Raw genomic sequence first — 27,307 nt, forward strand, 5'->3', positions numbered from 1 at the left:
TTCCTAGAAAAATATCTTAAAAACTGGTAGCTGCCAATTCAAGCATTTACAGTGCCGTCCATAATGTTTGGGACAAAGACCCATCATTTATTTATTTGCCTCTGTACTCCACAATTTGAGATTTGTAATAAACATAGCACAAAAAGTAAGGAAATTTGTGTTTGGTAGATTATTTCTTTGTTGTAACAATGCTTCTTGGCAATAAATCTTATACCGTTGGAAAGCCTGTTTATCTCCCTTTTAAATGGTGCCACATTTGTAAGGAACATGCATTTGTGGGATGAGCAGCGGAGCTGAGTATATGGGTTGCGCCCATGAAAAATTTGCCAAATCTTCTCTGCCAATGCCAAACAGCTTATTCTGCTGTTGCTATTGACTCTTGTTTTGAGCTTCTGGTACCCCCAGGTGCTGACAAGAATGGGATGCCATCCCACAACAGTGTGTGACCAGGCTGGTGACCAGCATGAGGAGGAGGTGCCAGGCTGTTATGGCTGTGTATGGTTCTTCCACAAGCTACTGTGGCTCCTGTTTATTAAATGAATAAATTGTTAAATTGCCAATATGTCTTGTTTCTTCAGACTTCAATCATCCAATCCACCAAACAACACCGAACAAGAGTCAATGGCAGAATAAGCTGTTTGGCATTGGCAGAGATTTGGCAAATTTTTCATGGGCGCAACCCACATACTCAGCTCTGCTGCTCATCCCACAAATGCATGTTCCTTACAAATGTGGCACCATTTAAAAGGGAAATAAACAGGCTTTCCAACGGTATAAGATTTATTGCCAAGAAGCATTGTTACAACAAAGAAATAATCTACCAAACACAAATTTCCTTACTTTTTGTGCTATGTTTAGAAAAAAAATCACATGTGGTTAAAGTACACATTTGATTAAAGGCCATTTTATACATTTTGGTTTCACCAGGTAGAAATTACAGCTGTGTTTATACATAGTCCCCCCATTTCAGGGCACCATAATGTTTGGGACACATGGCTTCACAGGCGTTTGTAATTGCTCAGGTGTGTTTAATTGCCTCCTTAAAAGAGAGCTCAGCACCTGGTCTTTCCTCCAGTCTTTCTATCACCTTTGGAATCTTTTATTGCTGTTTATCAACATGACCAAAGTTGTGCCAATGAAAGTCAAAGAAGCCATTATGAGACTGAGAAACAAGAATAAAACTGTTGGAGACATCAGCCAAACCTTAGGCGTAACAAAATCAACTGTTTGGAACATCATTAAGAAGAAAGAGAGCACTGGTGAGCTTACTAATTGCAAAGGGACTGGCAGGCTAAGGAAGACCTCCACAGCTGAAGACAGAAGAATTCTCTCTATAATAAGGAAAAATCTCCAAACATCTGTCCGACAGATCAGAAACACTCTTCTGGAGTCAGGTGTGGATTTGTCAATGACCACTTCAGAAGAATTCATGAACAGAAATACAGAGGCTACACTGCAAGATGCAAACCACTGGTTTGCCGCAAAAATAGGATGGCCAGGTTACAGTTTGCCAAGAAATACTTAAAAGAGCAACCACAGGTCTGGAAATCTGAAGTGTATAGACACATCCTATCTTCTCAAGTTCAAACAAATGCTCAAAACTCATTAGCCAGCAGTTCATTCTACAGCAAGACAATGATCCCAAACATACTGCTAAAGCAACAAATGAGTTTTTCAAAGCTAAGAAATGGTCAATTCGTGAGTGTCCAATACAATCACCCGATTTGAACCCAATTGAGCATGCCTTTTATATGGTGAAGAGAAAACTGAAGAGAGACTAGCCCCCAAAACAAGCATAAGCTGCAATATAGGCCTGGCAAAGTATCACCAGAGAAGATACTCAGCAACTGGTGATGTCCATGAATCACAGACTTCAAGCAGTCCTTGCATGCAAAGGATATGCAACAAAATACTACTTTCATTTACATGACGTTGCTGTGTCCAAAACATTATGGTGCCCAGAAATGGGGGGGTTATGTATAAGCACTGCTGTAATTTCGACATGGTGAAACCAAAATGTATAAAAATGGCCTTTATTAAAATCTGACATTGTGCACTTTAACCACATGTGATTTTTTTCTCTTACAAATCTCAAATTGTGGAATACAGAGGAAAATAAATAAATGGTGGGTCTTTGTCCGAAACATTATGGAGAGCACTGTACGTTAATCCCAGTTTTAAAAAAATTGTAGTCCCTTTGTAACATTACACTTCATTTGAAAATAGGACTGAATATATTCTGCTGTTTTGAAATTTCCATTCTAACTCCGATATTGCCATCTAAAATATCAAGTTGTGGCTATGAAAATTAAACGTATAAAAATTGTCATTTGTCACAAAGTCCAAAATTCAATGAATACAAAGAGGAGAAATATTCATAACATGCAAATTTTTCTATTTTATAGCATTCTGTAACAAATCAAATTCTGACCTCAAACGTCAGTCCAAGGAAATTGTGTAACAGAATATTTAAGCCTTCTGCAGGTGGTAGCGGTTTTACAGGGTTCATTTGGTAAGACTGGAATGACAGTTTTCATGTAAATTGAAGGGCACCTAACTTGCTAGCCATTTTCACCCAATGTCCATCTTCATCATATTAATTGGTAACAGTGTCCTGCTGTTTTATGCAGAAGTCAGCTTGCAAAATGGAGGTAGAAGTCCTTTGCCATTTAAGGACTCAGATATATATATTTAGACTATTGATGGAGGATTGACTGTGATACAGTCTGTTCAGGAAAGGTGTAAAGAGTGCAAAGTAGATTGCCAAGGAAGTTGCCAGGACTTGAGAGCCCGAGTCATCGGGAGAGGTTGGCAAGCTAAGACTTATTCATTGGAGTACAAGAGACTGAAGGGTGTCTTGTGGAGACGGATAAATCATAAGGAATATGGATGAGGTGATTGCACAGTCGTTTTGCCAGGGATGTGAACCAAAATCTGGATGGCACAGGTTAAATTGAGAGGGGACAAATATTAAAAGGGACCTGAAGGGCAACTTCTCCACTTATCACCTCCAGCCTTTGTGACTATTTCCAATCTTCTCTCCCTCGCCTAACCCATCTTCCACCAATCCCCTCCTTACCTGGATCTACCTATCACTTGCTCGCTTTTGCCCCAGATATTCCCTTCACCTGGTAGGTGAATTGAAATTCAGTCAATTAAATAAACTGAGATTTACAAATATACATAATTGCTGTAATGGAGGTGATCATAATTAAAAAGCCACCTGGGGTTACTAATATCCTTCAGTGTGGTTTATACGTGACAAGTCCACAAGAATGTTTGTTTTTGGGGTTTTTTAAAAAGATATACAGCGCGGAAACAGGCCCTTCAACCCACCAAGTCCATGTGATCACCCGTACACTAACCCACAAGGGACAATTTTACAATTTACTGGTCAATTAATCTAAAACCTGGATGTCTTTGGAGTATGGGAGGAAATCAGAGCATCCATAGAAAACCCACGCGGTCATAAGGAGAACATACAAACTCCATACAGACAACACCCATAGTCAGGATCGAACCCTAATCTCTGGCGCTGTAAGGCAGCAACTCTGCCACTGTGCTCTTGTGCTGTGTCAATGTATTGACTCTTAAATGTTTTCTGAAATGGGCGTACAAGCTGTAGTTACCAAACCCACCAGACTAAAGCAGAAGAATAAAACTGGGCATAACACTTGGCGTTAACCTCATCCCTGGGACATTGCAAAGTCACTCTTAGCCCAGCTGATCAATATAAAGTCCTCCTCAAGAACCTTTCGTGGCTGGCGTTTATACTGGGGAGCCCATCCCACTGATCAATTAAGCAATAGCCTGCTTCATTCATAGTCACAGAAACCTACCTCACAGCTAATGTCCCCAACTCCTCCATCGCAATCTAAAAGTCAGAGAAATCTACAGCACAGGAGGTCATTTAGCCCATCGTGTCCATGTAATCGCACTTTCCACATTGACCCATAACCTCTCCGTTATTGGTCTTCAAGTGTTCATCCAAATACTTTTAAAATAATATTTGCTGCCTCCACCAGTCCTTCAGGCAGTGAATCCCAAAATGCTACTTCTCAGTCATTTGTAAAGAACCTATTTAACACCCATCTAATCCTTGAAGTAATTAACTTAAGTTCTTCCCCAAAGGGGAAATAGGTTCTTTCTCAATTAAATCTCTCCTCGGTTCCACAGAAAATAATTTACGCCTATCTACTTTCCTCCTGACTATAATTCTCTTGCCCGAGCAAATCCTCTTAAATTTACGCTGCACTCTCTTGAGTGAAGTCACATGCATCTGAATTGTGGTTCCCAGACTGTACACTGCACTGTGACTGGTGATGTAGCAAATATTTAATATAGTTCCATGTGGGAAAATGGTACTAACTTAGATGTGTTAGCTCTAGCTAATATTTAATGTTTAATATATATTCCATGTCTGTCAATGATGCCAATGTTTCCTGATCTGAAACATTACCTTGGGTTTAAGTTTAGGTTTATTATTGTCCCATGTATCGAGGTACAGTAAAAAGCCTTGTTTTGCATGCTATCCAAACAGATCTATATACAGTGCCCTCCATAATGTTTGGGACAAAGACCCATCATTTATTTATTTGCCTCTGTACTCCACAATTTGAGATTTGTAATAGAAAAAAATCACATGTGGTTAAAGTGCACATTGTGTTGTAGAGCAGAGGGATCTCGGAGTACAGTGGCATGGTTCCTTGAAGGTCGAGTCGCAGGTAGATTAGGTGTTGCAGGGTAACTACATTTCTAGGTTAGTGGGCAGTGGCGGAGTCGGCCATGTAGTGGGCGCCGCCATCTTACCGCGGGCCTCCGGCGGCCGCCGCCTTCCCCCCTGCCACGACCGTCACCCCTCGTACAACGCGGGCGGGCAGGGCCACAGCCAGGACGACTCTGCCTCCTGGGGCCAGCACGGCCGGGTTGGAGGCGACTGGAGGCCAGGTCTCCCGGGCCGGAACAGAAGCCTCGCCGGCGCCGCGGGGAGCCTCGAGCCGGTGGCCTGGGGCTGTACCCGTGCCCTGAGGAGCAGCAGTAGCCGGCGGATGATGCTCCCCGCCCGTGGGGCTGTGGACCACCGCCCGGAGAGTACCGCCCCAGTCTCCACCGTCCCCCCAGGCCGTGGGATCAGCCGCAGGACTACCCCCGCCCCCACAATGTCTCCACTGTCTTGTGTGCATGCCACAAATACAGTTGGCAAGTCGTTGGTTCCAGCGGCTTTAAGGCTTGTCTACCTAGCATGCGAAGCCTGGGTTTGGCGGGTTGTGCGGAGGAAACTACCAGAAGGTTCAACGTGCAGAAAGACGATCCCAGCAAAGCGTCGTGGAGCGCAATAAGGGCAGAATGAGATACGTAGGACTCTACTGACCATCCACTGCATCCTGACCTGTCCCCAGCCGTCTCGACTATGTCTTGCTGCTCGAACCCGATAGGCCAGGACGAGAGAGTGAGGCTGACGATCTGCGCAACTCCCCCTCACTTAATTCCAAGTTAAGCGCAAGTCATGACTTCAACCTCGGCCTGCATACCGCGGCTGGCGGGGATCCCAATCAGCAGTCGAAATAATAAGATTGAAAGTGAAGTCATGGTCATCTTCGAACCCAAAGGATCAACAACAACAACAACAACAACAACAACAACAACAACAACAACAACAGATAAGGTGGTCAAAAAGGTTTTTGGCACTTTGGCTTTCATCAGTCAGAGTATTGAGTTTAGAAGTTGGGAGATCACACCAAGGTTGGTGGGTGGATGGAAGAAGCTGCCAGAGGAGGTAGTTGGGGCTGGCATCGTTTAAGAAACAGTTAGACAGGTACATGGATAGGACAGGTTTGGAGGGATATGGACCAAGTACAGGCAAGTGGGACTAGTGTAGCTGGGACATTGTTGGCCCGTGTGGGCCAGTTGGGTTGAAGGGCCTGTTTCTACACTGTATCACTCTATGACTCCATGAATTTATGAAACAAAGAGCTGCAGATGTTGGTTTACAAAAAAAGACACACAGTGCTAGAGTAACTCAGCGGGTCAGACAGCATCTCTGGCAAAAATGGATAGGTGATGTTTCAGGTGAGGACCCTTCTTCAGATTAGATTTATTGGTGCTATTTAAGGAGAGGAGGGACAGTACAAAGCTTGGTAAGTAATAGGTAGATACAGGTGAAGGGGAGGTTGATAGGCAGATGGTTGGACAAATTGCAGAGATGAAAAGTCAAAGGTATGAGATAATGGTACAAGATTGAAGAGTTGAGAATTGTAAAGTTAGAAGGAGGAATGCAGGTGGAAGCGGAGTGGGTGGGGAGGACAAAGAAGGAAAGGGAATATGTAGAGTTTGATAAAAATCCAAAATGTGTTTAAATGGGAAAATAGATTCTTGCCCTTTTTTACTATAATATAATAAAAAAGGCATTTTAATTGAAAATATATAAAACATTAAATAGGTCACAAAGACCATGTACTGCTATGATCACCACAACCACATTACAGGAAATGTGGCATTACTAGAGGAGGTGCAATGAAGATTTATGAATATGTTACTGGTGCTAATGAGGCTGGGAAATTGAATCCAAGGGTACAGGTCCTGATGCTGGGTCACCATTAAAAATGTCAACTATTCTTCTGTCCCCACAGATGCTGCCCGACCCATTGGGTTACTCCAGCAGTTTGTTTTTTGCTGTATGAAACTTTGAGATATTTAGACAGAAGAACACAACACTCAATAGGTCTGGAACACAGATTTAAGGTTATTGGAAGTTGGCTTGGAGGGGAATAGAGAAAATTACTGTTCCACCTAAGGATTATCGTGGTCTGGAATTCACTACCTTAGAAAGGTGGTAGAAATAGATCTTTTAAAATGTTTAAAATGTACCTGATATGCCATGGTATGTAGGACTGCAATCTCAGAATTAGGAAGTGTGAATAGTATAATTGCATTATTAGTTGGCATGAGGATAATGAGGCATCGATCTATTGTAAACAAAATAAATTGAAAGGTAGACTCTTTGTCCTGTCTCCGACTACATCCTATCTTTGTCCGGCCCCCTCCCCTGACATCAGTCTGAAGAAAGGTCTTGACCTGAAACGTCACCCATTCCTTCTCTCCAGAGATGCTGCCTGACCCGCTGAGTTGCTCCAGCATTTTGTGTCTACCTTTGATTTAAACCAGCATCTGCAGTTTTTTTTCCTATTAAAATAAATTGAAACATGGGTAGACAATGGTGTTTTACTTATACATTGTCACATTTTATACCATTGTTAAAATTGCTAATCTTTTCCATTCTCACACACAAAGGATAATTGCTCTGTGGCAATCTCAACTCTGAGAAATAATGAAGATCATTTTCATCGTGTTGTAAGGCAACAGGAAAGCGTTAGGGAGTATAAATATCAAGAGGATAGGTCCCGCATTTCTAAATATAAGGTAGTTCTAAGGGTGGGCTTTGGTCATGACCTTTTTCACTAGTATTCCTCTGTGCCCTCACTTTCAGTAGGAATTAATTATAAGGTATGAGGCAGACGTTAAGGTGTCTGCGGACAGTTGTGAGCAGAACAGAAAGTTATTGCATTTCTGCAAGTCTTCAAAACATGCTGCTGCTTAGAGGTTCTATTGGGAGAAATGTAGCCTTAACAGAGTGTTACGAAGTAGGATTGAGAAATTATTACTATCAGGAGATCTATCACATGTATATTCTCATTAAAATTACATAACATAAGCCCACAATTTAATTTAAGAGTTATTCCCAACCCAGAATCCACATGGTATCCACGCAATTACTTGGACGGATGTTGTGCATGAGAGAACATTAAAGAAACATCAATTTCAATTCCAGTGCAATACATCTTAATATACAGAGGAGTAACAAAGCTACTGTTGTGAGATGCCTAGATACTGCATGTGTTAATGAAAGTTTCATAAGTATCTGCAGAAGACAAGGTTCGAACAGAAAGCAAACCATCATTAACAGAGAAAAAATCTGCCACAATCCAAGAATAACTGCCAATTGCAAAAAGAGCTATTGAGCTACATGGTAATGTACGTGCCAGGAAAAAATGAAGTGGATTGTTAAGTTTCTATTGAAGGTTCATTATTCATGTCCTCCTGGGTCCTCATATCTGTCATGGATCACATCGACTCTGGATGACTTTTGTATGCAGATGCAAATAATAAGCAGATGAATTTATCCCAAATTTCCATTTCTTTCTGTAATTCCTGCTTCTTTATACTTTCATTGGAAGAACATAGCAGCAATAAACATAAAATTTTATTTTCATTGAGTCATAGAGAATCATAGAGTCATAAAGTGCAGAAACTGGTCCTTTGGCCCAACTTGCCCATGCCAACCAACATGCCCCATCTACACTAGTCCCACCTGCCTGTGTTTGACCCATATCCCTCTCAAGCTATCCTATCCATGTACCTATCTAAATGCCTCTTATTTGTTGTAATAGTACCTGCCTCAACTACCTCCTCCAGCAGTTCATTCCACACATCCATCACCCCAAGTGGAAATGTTACCCCTCAGGTTCCTATTAAATCTTTCCCCCTCACCTTAAACTTATGTCCTCTGGTTCTCCATTCCCCTACTCTGGCAAAAAGGCACTGTGCATTTACCCGATCTATTCTCATGATATTGTACACCTCTATAAGTCCACCCTTTAACCTCCTGCACTTCAAGGAATAAAGTCCTAGCATACTCGATCTTTCCCTATAGCTCAGGCACTCGAGTCCTGGCGACATTCTTGTATGAGGTTGTGTGAAAAGCGACAAGTAGTTTAACTTCATAATGTGCTTTATTAACCACGAGGCTGTAGACCAAAGACAAAGCCTGTACATTCCATCCGAATACTTCCCATCTGACTGAACCTCAATAGCACGCATGCGCTAGATAAGATACTCCAGGAACATTCTAAATGAATACCCAACATAGAAACATAGAAAATAGGTGCAGGAGTAGGCCATTCGGCCCTTCGAGCCTGCACCGCCATTCAATATGATCATGGCTGATCATCCAGCTCAGTATCCCGTACCTGCCTTCTCTCCATACCCCTGATCCCTTTAGCCACAAGGGCCACATCTAACTCCCTCTTAAATATAGCCAATGAACTGGCCTCAACTACCTTCTGTGGCAGAGAATTCCACAGACTCACCACTCTCTGTGTGAAGAAATGTTTTCTCATCTCGGTCCTAAAAGACTTCCCCCTTATCCTTAAGCTGTGACCCCTGGTTCTGGACTTCCCCAACATCGGGAACAATCTTCCCGCATCTAGCCTCTCCAACCCCTTAAGAATTTTATATGTTTCATTAAGATCTATAACACGGATCAGGAATATAGTGACTGATCTACAATCCTTCTTTTTTAGCTAGTGCCCCATGAAATAAAACAAACATGCATACACTAAACTATGGCAAAGCTGATACAAAATGAATAAAATGGCATTCTATACCATAACTACAGCAAAGCAAAGCAACACCAATCAATAACTGGCATGAAGAAAACGATCAGTCTTTGTATTTAGGATTAGGTTTGCAGACACGACCTGCGCGTGTCCAGTAAAACCCCTCCACGGTATCCTTCACGGGTGATTTCATAGAAAACCTCTCCACGGGATCCATCGCAGGTGATTTGACCACAGGCACAGACACCTGAACCTGAGGCTGCTCAGAGTCCATTGTTACTTGTCCATCGTGAGGCTTACACATGTGTGGTTCCAGCAGTTTCTTTGAGACTTGAAGGGTAGTGCGCGTTTGTCGTGACATCAGTCTTTGCACTGGAGATCCAAGCGTAATGTCATGTGACACATTTCGGAGATTAAGGAGATCAAGGAAGACGTCTGACCGGTCTCTGTAAGATTTTTCCATGACCTGTTTCACACTGCGGACTGCCCGTTCAGCCAACCCGTTCGACTGGCGATACTCCAGTCTGCAGGTGACGTGAGTAACGTCCCACTGTTTAGCGAAGTCTTTAAATCGCTAGCTTGTAAATTGCCTAGCATTATCTGACAAGAGAGTATGTGGTGCTCCATGGACTGAAAATTGCCTGTTTAGCTTAGTAATAACCACTGTTGGAGTAGTGGTGCGAAGCAGGTCAATCTCATATTAGCTGGAATATGAGTCTACTCGCACCGGGTACTGTTGACTGTGCCACTCAAAGATATCAGTTACCACCATGGACAAGGGGAATTCTGGAACTGAATGCAGCTGAAGTGGTTCCCTCTGTTGGTGTGGTTTGGTACTGTTGCATACTGCACATGATTGTACCTCCTGATTGACATATTCTGTCATTGCAGGCCAGTAGACCATGTCCCTTGCTCTTCTTACTGTGGCTTCTGCCCCAGGATGCCCCCTGTGCATGATGCCGACATACTTTTTTTGTAGTGAGATCGGGGATAACCGCTTTGTGGCCCTTCATTACCACTCCATCTTCAATGGTTTATTCGTCCTTGAAAGGGAAATACGGCTGAATAGCAAGTGGGAGCATGCATTGTTTGCTGGGCCATCCATGTTTGATGAAGGTGGTGGGTGTCTGTAAAGTCGCGTCCTCTGCCGTGTGCAACCTCAATTCCTCCAGGCAAGACGAAGAAATGTGATTGACCGCCATAACATCAAAGCTGTCCTTCTCGGCTGCATGCTGGGCTAAAGATTTCCTGGGATCCCGAGACAGAGTGTCTGCCAGGTACATAAATTTTCCACATTTGTAAACAAGGGTGATGGTGTACTTCTGAAGTCACAGCATCATCCGCTGAAGTCTTGCTGGAGCCGCATATATGGGCTTGTTCAGAATGGTGACCAGTGGCTGGTGGTCCGTTTCTATGGTCACTGGCACACGCAAAAACCACCGCCAACAAGTCTTTCTCAATTTAGACAATAGACAATAGGTGCAGGAGGAGGCCATTTGGCCCTTCAAGCCAGCACCGCCATTCAATGTGATCATGGCTGATCATTCTCAATCAGTACCCCGTTCCTGCCTTCTCCCCATACCCCCTGACTCTGCTATCCTTAAGAGCTCTATCTAGCTCCCTCTTGAATGCATTCAGAGAATTGGCCTCCACTGCCTTCTGAGGCAGAGAATTCCTTTCTCAACAAGTCTTTCTCAATTTGAGCATACCTAGTCTCAGTGTCTGTCATAGTCTGTGAAGCTTACGCAATAGGCCTTCCTTCCTGCAGACATGCTGCACCAAGGCCAGACTGTGAGGCATCACAGGTGACATCATAGTAAGACAGGACAGGCGGGCAAGACATATGCCGTTTCAGTGCGTCATAGGCACGTTGCTGCTGCTCATGCCACGTCGAGGCAGTATCTTTATGAGTGTGCTGTCGCGGGGGAGCCGATAGCTGGCTGAAATTGGGAATAAATTTACCACGGTAGTGACCACCCCCAGAAACCTTTGCAAAGCAGGGACATCTGCCGGTGCCATCATCTCACCGATAGCCGACGTTTTGGAAAGGTCAGCTTTAAGGCCTTCGCTTGTAAAGATGTGCCCAACATAGCTAACCTGATTCACCCGGAACTTGCATTTGAGAGGACCATGCTTCGAATGCACCTCTCTGGCACGGTTAAGCACCCGTCACAAATTTGCATTGAGTAACGCAACATTTTTACCCATAATGATGATGTCGTCAATGATGACCGCACAGGGATACCCATCGAAAATCATTTTGTTGGCCGCAACCATAGACGACACCCGTCACTGGCATGATGACACCCATTGCCTCCATCCTGTCCAGTCCTGCATAGCCACAGGAATGCGATGTGCAGGACGAACAACAGGTTTCACATCCGGGTCCAATGTCATTGAATACGTTACTAGGTGCTTTCCAAGCTCGTCAGTAAAGAGATCGCTGTACTCTAAGAATTTGGTGTGGAGTATCGTCTTTAACAGGGGTCAACTGGTGTACATCCTTGCTGAACAAGACCAGCCCCATTTCCTGGCATGCACAAAGTCCTAGCAGTGGCACAGGACCTTCCTGGACAACATAAAATGGAAGTGTGTATAACTGTCCCTCTAGGTGGCACTGCAACTGCACCATTCCTGCAGGTTTGATTTTGGTGCTACCATACGCAATTAGGGCGGGAGCAGGGACTCGAGGACGCTGTGGGTTGAAGGGATGGAAGGGAAGGATCAGTGGACCATCTGTCCGACCATCTCCCTCCTGCTCCGAGTGTCCCCCGGGTGTGGGAGAGTGGGGAGAGAGGAGAGGGGCGGGCTACAACCTCGCTAACGGCATCCATCTTGTTTGGGCGAGTGAGGAGAGAGGTCGTGCGTGCCCCATTGTGACGTCATACGCAGAGCACTGAAAAATTTGGTTTGAAATGAAACTTGAAATGAAATTTTGAAACTTTAAAATCTCTTTAACTTAAAAAATATACGACCAATTAAAATAAAATTTTGTATAAACAGTCGCCAGGACAGTGGTGATTAAGGTGGTGCTAAAATTGTCACACAATGGTTTACTGTTTTGGCTGTAGGTCTACATGGTATACATACAAATATATATATATATATACAAGATCTGAGTTTTAGTAATATCTATATATATATATAGATATATAGATGTCAAACCAGAGCAAAACTTAAATGAATGAACAAATGAATGAATGAATGAATGAATGAATGAATGAATGAATGAATGAATGAACAATACTTTATGTGACATGTGACATTAAAGTATCATTCATTCATTAATTCATTCATTCATCTAAGTTCTGCCCTGGTTTGACATACCAAAGTGCAACACCCCACACTTGACAGAATCAAATTCCATTTGCCATTCCTTGACCCCCCTTCACAACTGATCTAGATCCAGATGTAAACTTAGATATCCTTTCTTACTATCCATTATACTATCAACTTTGATGTCGTCTTCAAATTTACTAACAACATTAACTACATTGTCATCAAGATTGTTAATGTATATAACAAACAGTAATGGGCCCAGTCCAGACCCTTGTTGCACTCCATTGGTATCCAATCGGTGCACAACTACTCTTTGACACCTTCTTCCAAGCCAATTTTGAATCAAATTGGCTAGCTCACCTTGGCTTCCATGTGATCTAATCTTCCGCATAGCCTTCTCATAGACCTTGGTCAAGTACATATAGACAAAAAACTATCAGGTTTGTGAGACATGATTTCCCACACACAAAGACACACTGAATACATCTAATTAGACCATGCCTATCCAAATGCAGGCAGGTCCTGCCCCAAAGATTCACCTCCAGTAACTTTCCCACCACGGGTGTCAGTCTCACCAGTCTGTTGTCCCCTGGCTTGTCCTTGCTGTCCTTCTTAGGACAGGAACACCAATAATAGTACAACATAATACAGCATCTGGGACCAGCGGAGTTCCACAGGAATCTGTGCTGGAATCTTTGCTGTTTGTGACATATATAAATGACTTGGATGTGAACATAGATGGGTTGGTTAGTAAGTTTGTAGATAACACCAAGATTGCCAGGGCCATGGACTGTGAGGAAGACTGTCAAAGTCTACAGTGGGATATAGATCAATAAGTTACACCAGCATTTGGTGTCTTTCTGTGTGAACAGGAGATCCAATTAGTTTAAAAGAAGCAATGGGAATGTGATACCAAATGCAGTTTAAATGGGAGAGTTTAAAAGGAGAGTTTAAAGGGAGAGCAGTAACTGGGATCCCAGTGAGTTAAAGAAAGTATTGGAACCTGAGCTTGATAATTTAAAGGGTGTTCGGGAGCTAGAAATCCAACGAGTTAATGGCTGCACAGAAGCAGAAGCCTCGTGTGCAAAGGGGGGATGGCAATTAGAACCTAGTAAGCCAGATGCCAGATCAGCAGGATTTGCAAATGATGGATTGCTCATCATTGGAATTTTATAGTATATTCAATTTGTTTTCCGGTCCTTTCTTGCCACTGCATCAAAATCTTGGCATTCTCTGGTTTTCCATCTCAAGCACCACTCCGGACTGAGGCTGACATGCTTCCACTGTAGTTTTGTTGAGTTCTTAGGTGGCCGATGAAGCCCATATGGGACCTGCAGACACTGCCACAGGTGAGATTGCAGGGAAGAAGTGGGTATTAGGGTGATTGAGGTGATGCATTCCAGTCATTTACACAGAAATACTGCAAGCTCCCAACAAAGAGACTTGAACTTTTCAGAGTCACCATAATTCTCCATCTTCGTTTTAATCTTCGGTACAAGCCTGGGATTCCCACAAATGAGTGAGAATATTTCATTTTTTATGGAAACTTTGAGGACATCCTTGAAACAATTCCTCAATTTTCCTATTAATCTCTTGCAATCATAGAACTTCAATGGTACTTTTATTGTCATGTGCAAACGCACGGTGAAATTATTTTCTTACAAACAATCCAGAAGAGTATTTGAGATTCTAATACCAGGCTTGTGCTTGTGCATATTTAGAGACAGACTAAGAGACAGACTCCTAATCATCACCAATTTATTCACTGAAGTGTATGAGAGAACTGACATGACACTAAACATCCATTAAAATAAGGCTCTCTGTCTCCTGTCTCCAGTGTACAACATGGCCCCCTTGATTGGAGCCTGGAACACATGGTTACCTTTACATATTTCAGGAGCCATTGCGTAGCAATGGGAATCATTGATAATGAAATTCATCACCATCTCCAGTGCAGAAGCACATTTGGTTGCCTGCAGAAAAGATTCATTTGAAGATCAAAGTCTAAATGCCAGTGCACTTAGAGTTCATGGATTACCGTGTAGTGGTGATCTCTGCTCTCCAATACAAGATTATCTACAGTAGACATCTCAAAGCACTGGAGAGGTACCATCAAAACTGTCTTTGCAAATTCTTCCCAGTTTACAGGCATGATAAGCAAACCTATGACCAGTGCTTCTGAACAGTAACCCCCAAATTAGGTGACCACCCTCTTGTTTTCTATTACTGAGCTAACAAATCAACCAGTTACAGTTTTCTGTTTGATGCCATTTGCTTTAATTGCCAACTCTAAACATAAATGGAGTGAAAACTAATTATCTTCAACGCTGAAGGACCACCTTGGAAGATAATTTTGCCACTACATCTTTCTTCACAGAGTAGCTATATCCACTGATTGACACTTGAACAAAACTATAATAATAAGAATGCACTAAGGGATGCACAAGGATTAATCAAGGATTGCACTCATTTATTATGGAGTGCAGGTACAAAATTGTTTTCTGGTTCATTTGTTCTGTTATGTCTTCCTGATTTGGATTCAAACAGATGTTAAGACCATTAATAAAAGAGGAAATGTAATAGAAAGAAGTCTAAATTTCTCTTTATTATTTATCACTTGTGAGAGATTGACTTTCCTAGGAGGCCCCCATCTATTGGTATTCCTTTATCAAAGATAGCAATTATTGACTCAAGATGGGCAATAAATGATGGCCATCTCAGCAATGCCTACATTCAACAAATGTAGAAATAATACCTGAAGTAATTCCTGATCCCTTCCAATAGTTTCTACATACTATTCAGACAATGGTTTCCTGTGAGTGGTCCACATTGTGGCAATTGCATTTTAGCAAACCATTGTGGCAAAACATTTGTCAAAAATGTATTTGTGCAATGCCTGATGTAGTGTGTGTTATACTAGAGGTACACATTATTGTGCCGATTGTAAACCATGAACAAAATTACATTCAGAGACATTCAGTCCATGAGGGAAATCCCCTATATGAACAGATTTCTAGGCTACAATTTCTAACTGCTGCACAAATTCATTTCTGCCAGGAGCAAGGAATATTTTCAAAGTGTTTTGTTTCAAGTGCCCTGACAATTGTGGGTAGTTTGTGGAGTGCTCTCATCTACCATCATGAAAGCAAGCTTCTTTAAAATAGTTGGCACATATCCTCCAAAGACTTCACCTGTAATACTCATAATGATCTCTGAAATTATTCTGGAATTATTTCGCTTTCAGCATTCACAAACAGATGGGACAGGGAGAATTACAGTGACATCCTCCTTTACTATACAGAAAATGCAAAAAGGTTCATCAGCACTCTTTATTACATTACTATTCATGGACAAACTACATTAGATGAATTTATAAAAACAATTATACTGAAGTGAATCTTTATCTTTCTATCCTCCTATTGTTTGGGTAATGATATCCACTACCCACACAGCAACTGAGCATGTTATTAACTGTCAAATTGTAAAGATCTTTAATTATGTAAAATTATGCAAAATTATAATTAATGAACCTTTTTCTGAAAAGTAAATCAATTCTTTTTTAATTCTTCACCTTTCCATTCCATTATTGCATTCAATGTTTTCACTGAAAGGAAATGTTTCACTCTCTGAAGTGTTGATCCTTCTCATTTTGTCAAATTTGATGTTCCTAGTAAAGCCTTGCCCCCAAGGACAGATTTAAACTAATTACATTTGCAAATAGGAAAATGTCGCAAGAGAGCACCATAAATCCCAAAGGGAATATAAAACAAATTAGTGCTTCCAACAACATATTAATATAGTTAATTCACATCCTTTTTATGGAACCATTTGCACAAAGAGAACTATTTCTTTGGCAGTAATTTACTCCCTGGTCAAAGAAAAACTGACAATTCAGACAAACGTTTACAGTGAATCCCATTCAGAATGTAGAAAAAGTGACATAAGCAATAGGACAGACTCCTAACATCAAGTACATTAGAAAATACCACAAAAAGAAATTAAATGCACTGAGCACAAAGTTTTTCATTAATGTTATTAAGGTATTAGTATAAAAAAATCTTTCCTCCTTTGAAGTACTTAAACTTTCCTCAATGGGAGAATACTTTGCGTAAAGTTCTGCTTTATTGAATGTGCTGAAAAGGACAAACATAAGAAAAAAATTAGTCCAACTATCACTACTCAGTATTCTCTGTGGCCTTCAACAAATGTTTTCCAACCATTCAATACATAACATAACTTACACATTTGTCTCAACTTTCCTGCTTTTGAAGAGGGTAATGTGCATGACACTGGCAAGACAGAGAGAACTACGTGACCCTTCACATGGCTAAAAGGTGAAAAGAAGGCAATAGACCAGTAGAATCTTGAAGATGGAGGCTTCCCAGTGCCCGCGCTCGCAGTTCATTATCAGACTAAGATGGCCTATAAAGTTCATTCACATCAACCCGATATCAACTAGGAATGAAAAAGATCAAGTGCAAATGGTCAAGACATCCTTAACAATAGTCATTGACGTCTTTAAACTTCCACAGGATTTTCAAACAACAGGAGGCATCCAGTTAGCCAGTGAGTAGTACTGCCACTGACTCCAAAGATGGCAATGCATCTGAGGTTATGTTATCCCAGGACCTCTGCACGCTAAGCATCAACTCAGAAATTCACATTTTGGTGAGAGTTTAGTTTAGAGATACAGCGCGGAAACAGGCCTTTCGGCCCATCGGGCCAGCGCTAACCAGCGTTCCCTGTGCACATTAATACTTTCTTACACACACCATGGACAATTTTTACTTTTACCAAGCCAATTAACTACAAACCTGTACGTCTTTGGTGTGTGGGTGGAAACCGAAGACCTCGGAGAAAACCCACACATGTCACGAGGAGAACATACAAACTCCGTACTGACAGCACCCATAGTCGGAATCGAACCCGGGTCTCCGGTGCTGCAAGCGCTGTAAGGCAACAACTCTACCGCTGCACCACCGTGCAGCCCGAGAGGATTGAGGTTTTTACCTAGTGGCTCACACATCACAAATGAACAAGTGCAGATGGTAGAGATGGAGATGGCGGCAAAGTTTTTGCCTCGGAAGATATAGGATGCTATGAGTTCTGCTCAGTCGGACACACATCCTGTGATTCAACGCCCATGGATATATAAGACAATTCTGAAGCTACGGCAGTGACGGTGTGATATAGTGGCAGGTAACCCAACCACACCGTGCTCGTTTGAAGAAACCTGAAGTCTGACTCAAGCGTAAGTCCCAGAATGTGTTTATTTAAGATTCGCCTTTCTTAATGAAAGAATGCCCTAGAAAAAACGCTGCACAGAGCTTGTGGATGTAAAATTCCACCCTCACTTTCGGAATACCTCCATTGTGACGCATGACATTTCAAAGGTGTTAAATGGGATGGACATAAAAGAGGTCTGGCAATTCAGAAGTTGACATCCAGATAATGATGCGGGCCATCAGTAGCATCAAAAATCTACACCGCTCCAATCTGCATCCTCATTGGACGGCACATATACAAATATTATAAAAGCAGAGGTTCAGTCCTAGTTAAATGAGGAGTGCAGATGGGGGTGGAATAGTACCAGGGACACCAGAAGATTAGATGATTAAGCATCAACACCCATACTAAACACCAAAAATAACATGCACTAAGCAATTTCATAATGAACAGATCAGGTCAAAGCTATACAGTCTCACCATATCTAGCTGTGAACAGTGTGAACAATTAAACTCCAACCAGGAGAAGAAGGCATCAAAAACATTTCCATTTCCAATGAGGACTGCAAACAGGATGTGAGTGCTAAAGGCACGGCTGAAGTGTTTACAGGCCAGGTTTATTCAGAAAGGCAGAACAGAAGATCAATCTCAGTTCCTACCTGAGATCCCATATCATAAACCAGTTTTCAGCCAATTCAACTGATTCCACTTGATATCAAGCCACAGCTGTGATCAATGGATCTACCAATGGCCAAGGTATCATACAGCATCCCAGTCATGGTACTGAGAACCGGGGCTCCTAGGTCTTCTAAATGCTCAACAAAGGAAATGGCTATGATTGTTGCAGGTCATTTAGACAAGTTCAGGACTTCACCAAAGGGTTTCTAAGTACAACCATCTGCAGCTGCTTCATCGGTGACCTTCCTTTATCTTAATATGAGAAAATGTTCACTGATTATTGCACAATTTTCAATTCCATTCTTAAATCCTCAGCATACAAGGTAGTCCATACCAATATGCAGCAAGGGGAACACAAATTCAGCCACTGACTGATGAGCTGCAACTAATATTCATGCCACATAAGTGCTAGGCAATGACCATCAAGAAATAGTCTATCTGCTCTTGACAATCAATGGCATAAGCACTGCTGGGTCCTTCACCATCAACACCCTGGCGAACACCATTGATCAGAATCTCAACTAGACTAGCCACATTATCTACAAGAGCAGGTCTGAGGTAGATATTCTGTGATAAACAAGTCTCCCGATACCTCACAGCCTTTCCATCAAAAAAGGCACGTGACAGGATTTTGATGAAATGCCCTCCATTTGCCTGGATTAATGTTGCTCCAATAACATTCGTTCAAAATAATCTAGTCTGTTTTATTGGTATTCCATCCACCACTGTGAACATTAGTCCTCCTCCACAGCCAACTACGATATATATTTGGTTTAGTTTAGTTTATTGTCACGTGTACCAAAGTACAGTGAAAAGCTTTTTTTTTGTTGCATGCTACCCACTCAGCAGAAAGACGATACATGATTACAATCAAGCTGCCCACAGTGTACCGATACAGGATAAAGAGAATAATGTGTAGGAAGGAACCGCAGATACTGGTTTAAATGTAGACAGAAAATGCTGGAGTAACTCAGCGGGACAGGCAGCATCACTGCAGAGAAGGAATTGGGTGACGTTTTGGGTCGAGACCCTTCTTCAGAATAATGTTTAGTGCAAGATAAAGTCCAGTAACGTCCGATTAAAGATAGTCCGAAGGCCTCCAATGAGATAGATGGTAGCTCAGAACTGCTCTCTAGTTAGTGATTGGATACTTCAGTTGCCTGATAACAGCTGAGAAGAAACTGCAAATGCATGGCAGTTATCCTGCTACTCCAACAGCATATCACAAATCCACAACCACTACTAAATCATAGCAAATGGATACACACCATCTGCAAGTACCCCTCCAGGTCACATACCATCCTGACATAGATGTATATCGTTAAACTTTCACCATGGCTGGTTCAAAATTACATATTGTACTCCTCACCAGCACTTTATAAGTAAAGCTGTACAGTTCATTGGGATGACTCACTGCCACATTCTAAAAGGTAATTCTGGATGGGTATTCAAACATGGCTTTACTGTGATGCCCAGATCCTGAAAATAAATAAGTAGTTTAAAAAGAATTGTGCAATGGCAAATGAGAGGATGTGAATTGTTACTGGGCACTCGGAGATTCTGACAGGAAAACCGTTGTTTATTGGTCTGCTTTGCAAGAATTGCATTGAGGTAAAGATGCAGAATTGGCTTTTGTGCATGGCTATTAGAGGGTAGACCAATGTAACCAAAAGTTAATCTTGTAATAAAATGGGGAGACGATCAACACTGTTCTACATCATCTTCTGCCTACTCCTCCTTTGGCTTTTCTTCCACCTCTTCCTACTCCTTCACCTATTCCTACTCCTCCGCCTTAATGGATCCTGTTCTCTGTGCTTTAGTTCTCCTATAGGCACACAGCTTGTGGATGTGAAATGTTACACAAAACACCAAAGCCCACAATTAACCTCCCTCGAGTTGCACAATTAAGACGTTTGAAAATGACATATCTCTATGAGGGGCTAGCTCACATATATATCGCCTTTTGTATTGCAGATTAATGCAGACCTCAGTGAATTGCAGCCAGCCTTCTGAAAACACATACTTTTCTGGGATTTCGCCTTCCACAGCTCACCAGCCCCACCAATCGCAACTAACATGCTCACCTCATTCTTTGGGTGACTAATGATTAGGTCAGAGATGGACTTTCCCCGAGGGCTGTAAGGGGGAATTTAAGGAAAAGAATTCCAAAGTCTGACACTTTGGCAGCTGATCACAGACAGAGGAAAGGAGGCAGAACTGAATGAACTATGGTCCTGGAGGCTGCAATGGAAATGAGTTTATTCTCAGCACCATGCTAAGATTAATCAATCAACCAGCATCCAATTAAAAACAGGAGTCATTTACTTCATTGGTTTGTGGGAATAAATGTTCTGCGCTTCATAACTTTAAACAGTGGCTGAAAAGTACTTTGGGGAATCCAGAAAATGTGGAATATATTATACAAATATAAATCTGTATATCTATTCATATTCTTGCATGTATCTCACTATTTCCTTTGAGTTAATTAATACAATCATCAAATATTTAACTTAATTTTATTCTAATTTGTGAAAAACGTAGGTACTCTTCTCTTTGTATATTTTTCTATTTTGTTTTCTTGCAAGAAGTTAAATAGCCTACTTACATTATAATTATGTATGCTTTTCAATATGATTTAGTCAGAATTCTAATTCACATCTTATATTTTATTTGGAAATAGAAAAAGAAATCAAGGTAATCAGCGATTAATTCCCAATGGTTCAACCAGATTACAAAAATAATGAAACAAAAAAATTGTCAATTAATTAATGCCCAATCATTGATAATTTCCAATGAACATTTGTTGGTTTGATTATTCTTATATTCTGAATAAATGTCACCATATTCTGCATTTTCATATCACAAGGAAGAACGCTATTCTGCCCATCGAGTCTATGCCAGATTACAGAACTATCCCATTCTCCCACTGATGTTCCTCGTGAACCATGCTTCTGACATTCCTATCAATTTCCTCAACATTCTACCACTCATCTGCACACTAGGGATAATTGACAGTGGCCAATTGACCCACCAACCCATGTGTCTCTGGGATGTAGGTGGAAACCAGAACACCCAGTGGAATGGGAGATTGTACAAATACGATGCAGGCAGCAGCAGAATTCAGATTTGAAACTGTCTCTGGAGTAGTGAGGCAGCAACTCCACTGCCTTCATTACTCTACCACTCTTTCCAGACAGCATTGATTCTTTTTTTTAAAATTTGTTCCACACAATGGATCAAATCCTGCAGCATCAAAAGTAATATTGAAACTTCATTGCTCAGTATTTATTGATGACCTAGAGTCAATGAAAGGTTAGTAACAACAGTTTATAGTTATACACCAGTTGCTTAGGCTCAGTGCAGTTTTCTGAATTAAAATAAAAATCTAAGAATAATTCCATCATGTGAATACTGAACAAAATTTTGGTTTGCTACCCTAACAGTGATCACCATGTCTATGGATACGGAGCTAAACCTGTCATTTGTTCGTAAGATAAGTTATAAATTTAAATGTATGTTAGTTACTGTATATTCCTTCTTCAAATTATCACATTCAGATTGAATTCTATAAATGACTGATAAGAAACATAAACAAAACCATAATCTAAATATTGCAATCAACAGATTACTCCAGATAAAGCTGAGAACATGCCACCGATGATATTTTTGACCGTCTTAAGGTGCACAACTATTGAACATTTCAATACAATGTCCGCTTGCCAAGTTAAGTTTAGTACAGGATCAAGAAACAAGAAATAGACATTCAAATTGTTACCTTATACTTTTGTTTTAGTTGTTCTGATTGTTTCCTTTCTGTTGCCGAGGTTTGTTCTGCTACATCACTTTCATAATCTACCTAAAAGACCAGAAAGAGACTCAGGTAACAAAACAACATACAACTTCAAGCTTGCAAAAGGCAGGAAGCATTAATATATTTATGTTTTTACTTTCAACATTAAAGTACTTTAGATACTAATTTTATTGATTGAAAAATACAGCCTGAAACCATGCCATTTGGCCCACTGAGTCCACACTGACCTTTGATCACCGGTTCGCTCTAGTTCCATGTTATCCCATTTGCACATCCACTCCCTAAACACAGGGCAATTTACAAAGGCCAATTAACCTACAAACCCGCACATCTTTGGAATGTGGGAGCAAACCGGGACACCTGGAACAAACCCACAAGGTCACAGGGAGAATGTGCAAACTCAACACAAACAGCACCCGAGGTCAGGACTGAACCTTGATCTCTGACTCTGTGAAGCAACAGCTCTACCAACTGTGCCGTTGTGCTGCCCCAAGCTGCAACCTTAATAAGATAATTTAAGTTCAGTCAAAGCCAAAGAAACTCAGGTCCTGCATTCTACGTCCTCACTCCAGGTTCTGGAAGGAAAGAATTCCCTTTCAAGGAAATAAATCCCAATTCAAGATTTAAATAAGGTTGTTCTTTTTACAACAGAGAATAGGAGGAGGTTTTAAGAATAGTTTACATAGGGTGTGCTGTTTTCATTAGCTGATTGTACAAGGAAAGGAGACACCCATTTAAAATTATGGGCAAAAACATACAAGGGCGAAGTGATGAAAAAAAATATACAGAATAAATATGATGTGGAACTCACTGTTTTTAACGGCAATGGAAAAAGAATAAAACCATGCTTTTAAAAGGGAAGCATGGGCATTTGAGGGAAGATAATTTGCAGGGCAAATGGGATTGTCTAGATCAACGGTCTCCAAACTGTGGCCCACGGGCCACATCCGGCCCACCACGAGATTTTATCCGACCCGCAGTAAATACATTCCATGCTGCGAGTTCTGTGGTAGCGTGCAAACTTTTTTCTTTTTTTTAGCGACCTATATGAATGGTAGTTTATTGTGTGCACTGCGCAGTGGAATTATTTTAGCATAGATCACATGTGCACGATTCACCACCATACTTTGGCACCGTTTACAGAAAGTCGAATGTCAGGTCCGCACTCTGGATGTACTGGCGCGGCTCCCGATCCAGGCGAGCCCCAGGCTGCTACAGGACCTCCTCCGTCGCCCTCGATTGGCTCGGCCCGTCGATCGACGCCCCTCTGCTCGCCCGACCGACCGCCTCTGTGTCCCGGGGGAAAACCCTTCTGCAGCCGACCTTGCAGGCGCTGGAGGCATTACCCCTCTCCTACTGTCCCACTCATCGTGTCCGTCGTCACCAGTGGCTCCCTCCTCCTCAGTTCTCCGGTCTTCAGGGCCGATCTCGGCAGTTTCCGAACTTACACGTCAGGTAGGCTATCACGTTAAGGGTTTGTATGCAGCTGCCGACTTAATAATAATTTTAAATTTGAATGATTTCTTAGTGGAGTCACTGCCACACGTGTGGTCACTCCACCATTATATATGATATTTCTATACTGTCTGCATGCCCACTGGTCACTGTATTTTTTCTGTTTTACAAATAATTGTACACCTACGGTATATATATATTCCAATATTTCAAGCTCTTTTTAAAAATTGAATATTATTTATTTGATGCCATATAAACCTCATTAAATTTATAAAACTGACATTTCTTTATTTTTTCCTACGGCCCACAAAAATGTTCCAAATATATAATGTGGCCCTCGTGCTGAAAAGTTTGGAGGCCCCTGGTCTCGATTGCTCGACCTGAAGCCAGCAATTACTCAATGAGTTGAGTGATCTACCTCTCTGCTGTAATGATAATGAATCAGTGTACATACTTACATTTCACTGTACTACATTGTTTGGGAAGATGAATCAAGATGCCAGATATTGTTTCACAAGGTAGCATCCAATTTAACCACATTCTTCATTTTAAAGCAATTGACATTGTGAAGTTTAATTTAATCTATGTTTATTATCTTGTAGAATATTTTGAAGTAAATATAGACTTAACAAAATTAAATTATTAATGCATCTAATATTTTTAAATGTATTGAATAAATTGGCCTAAATAAATGCTGTGTCGGGATTAAGAAATAATCAATGTAATCTGCTGGTTGATGGTCCAAAGTATCCATTTAATTCAGATACAGTTTAATCAGCTGTTATTAACAGTTTCCCATTTTCCATGCAATGCGCAAGCATTATAGTCATAGAAATTTCCACTGTAACGTATAAATCTTATTTTTTATTAAGAATGCATTTTTTAATTTATGTTCACATTCAATGAAATGTCTATAATGTTTACACATTTCAGGAAAGCTTTGGCTATGATATGTACATTACTTCATTCTCAGCATAAATGAAGACTTGGGCTGTTATTTACAGTCACTGCAGCATACATAATCAAAACATATCAACTAAATGTGAATATTAGTTTATAATAATAATCCTGGACATTTCATGATCCGATTAATACCAGCACAACTCTCAAAGGCATTTTGATAAATTATCCACTTCAGGTTTTATTCATAGTGGTCATCATTATGATAGCAAAAGATGGCCCTTGGGTGGGTTAATGCACCAGGCATACATTGTAATAATATCAAAGTGATAATGATGATGTATGGTCTCTTGAAATCTCATGATTAGTTCAAAAATTTGTTATTTTTTTAGTTATTAACCCAAGTGGCGGAAGTGGCGGCGCCTAACGGCTGCGGCTCGCTAGCAGTCTGTTCGTCTTTTTTCCTTTTTTGTTTGTTGTGTGTCGGTGTTGGGATGGTTTTTTGTTTTTTTTTGGTTGTGTATGTGTGGGGGTGGTGGTGTGGGTGGGGGGGTGGGGGAAACCTTTCTCTTTTAGGTCTCTGCCTCACGGCGCGGGGTGCGGCTCGGCCGCAGGGCCTTCCATCGCCCGGTGCGGCTTGGCCGTGGGGCCTTCCATCGCCCGGTGCGGCTCGGCCGCGGGGCCTAACATCGCTGGTGCGGCTCGGCCGCTGGACTTAACAGTGCCCGGTGCGGCTCGGCCGCGGGGCCTAACATCGCTGGTGCGGCTCGGCCGCTGGGCTTAACAGTGCCCGGGCCGCGGGGCCTAACATCGCCCGGCGCGGCTCGGCCGCGGGACTTTTCATCGCTGGTGCGGCTCGGCCGCTGGACTTAACATCGCCCGGTGCGGCTTGGCCGCGGGGCCTAACATCGCCCGGTGCGGCTTGGCCGCGGGGCCTAACATCGCCCGGTGCGGCTCGGCCGCGGGACTTAACTGCGCACGGCTCGGTCGCGGGGCCTTCCATCGCCCGGTTCGGCCGCGAGACGTCTCAGCGCCCGGTGCGACTCGGCCGCGGGGACTTCCATCCCCTTGCGGGGACTGTGCGGGTCGGTCGGGGACGAGCTGTCTGTCCGTGGGCGTGGGGAAGAGAGTGGAAGTTTTGTTGCCTCCATCACAGTGAGGGGTGTTTGGAGTCACTGTGATGGACGTTTGTGTGTTGGGGTCATGTGTCTTGTGTTCTTTTTTGTGTGTGACTGCTATGTAGTTTCGTTCGGTACCTTGGTACCGAATGACAAATAAAGCTCTGTTGAACTGTTGAACTGTTGAACTGTTGAACTGTTGAAGTGCCACATCACATATTGCCGTCGTTGATTAGTTTAAAGCTAACAATTAAATAGGAAGATGGTAAGTTGTACCTCCTTTAACAATTAAACATATAATAGGCCAGCAAAGTGGCATAATGAGTTATGTCCTTACACATGTAAAGTTGCAAATTTCTGACCGCAGCTCCTGCAGTGATGATGCCATTGTTTCACTTTGTCAATGTCAACAGCAAGATCAACATTAACGAAAGACAGCAAGAAGAGCCCACATGCTGATCGATTCACATGGCAAACATCAAAAAACTGGCACCGAAATCAAGATAACTGAAGGTGGTTCCTACTGACAGGAAATGCGGCAAAATTCAGCATGACAAATCCAATTTATTGTCATTTGCACAAGTATGTTGAAGTACAGCTACAATGAAAATCATGTAAATGAAAATCACAAGCAAATAGACTGAAACAACAAAAATTATAGAAACATAAATCATACATAAATAACACATAAACTTCAGGTAAATTCCGCACTACATTGAAGAGAAAAACGCAATGCAAAAACAAGACATTATTGCAAAAATATACAATTGGAAAACAAGAATGATAGTGCAAGCAGGTCCGTAATGTTCCATTATCATGGTGGGATTAGCGTTGTGTGCATCGGAACAAGAATGTAATAATTGTAGGAAAGTAGTTGTTCCTGAACCTGGTGGTGAGCAAGTCCAATCATCTGTACCTCCTGCCTGACAGTACCAGCGAGAAGAGAACATAGCCCAGTCCTACCTTATCGCTGGTTACTCTTTTGTTTTAAATTCAACTCACCAAAGCCATTTTGTGGCTCCTTTAGGCCCTTCTGATGGCCTGCTTGAGTTATTTCCACTATTCTTCATATTCCTCAAAGGTCCTATCCATCCTTACATGCACTTAATGTTCTTTTTGACCAAATTTATAACTTCTTTGGTCATCCAAGGTTCCCTTACTTGTCATCCTTTTTTCTCACGCTGCCTCACGGCCTCATGCTGTCTCGGCAAGACACCAGCATAATCAAGGAAGATTTTCAACCTGGCCACTCCCACTTCTCGCCTCTTTCTTTCAGGCAAAATGTATAGAAATGTGAAAAGGTACACCTCCAGAGTCAGAGACAGTTTCTTCCCTGCTGTTATCAGGCAACTGAACCATCCTAGCAACAACTAGAGAGCCATCCTGAGCTCATTGGAGACTCTTGGACTATCTTTGATCAGACTTTACTGGACATTACCTTGCAAT

At 41.9% G+C, this 27,307-nt stretch overlaps 1 protein-coding gene across 3 annotated transcripts in view; it reads right to left on the bottom strand.

Moving 5' to 3' along the window:
• znf804b (zinc finger protein 804B) overlaps positions 1–27,307 on the bottom strand; it is a 569,768-nt gene that overhangs the window by 438,151 nt on the left and 104,310 nt on the right. For 2 of the 3 annotated variants that reach the window (XM_078417230.1, XM_078417220.1), the window contains exon 4: positions 22,353–22,433. The exons of the other annotated variant lie outside the window; for it this stretch is intronic. In XM_078417230.1, the coding sequence (XP_078273356.1) occupies positions 22,353–22,433 (81 nt within the window). The remainder of the gene's footprint in view (positions 1–22,352; positions 22,434–27,307) is intronic. 3 annotated transcript variants of the gene reach the window in all.

This window comes from Rhinoraja longicauda, chromosome 2 (genome assembly GCF_053455715.1).
Source record: "Rhinoraja longicauda isolate Sanriku21f chromosome 2, sRhiLon1.1, whole genome shotgun sequence".
Taxonomy (NCBI): domain Eukaryota; kingdom Metazoa; phylum Chordata; class Chondrichthyes; order Rajiformes; family Arhynchobatidae; genus Rhinoraja; species Rhinoraja longicauda.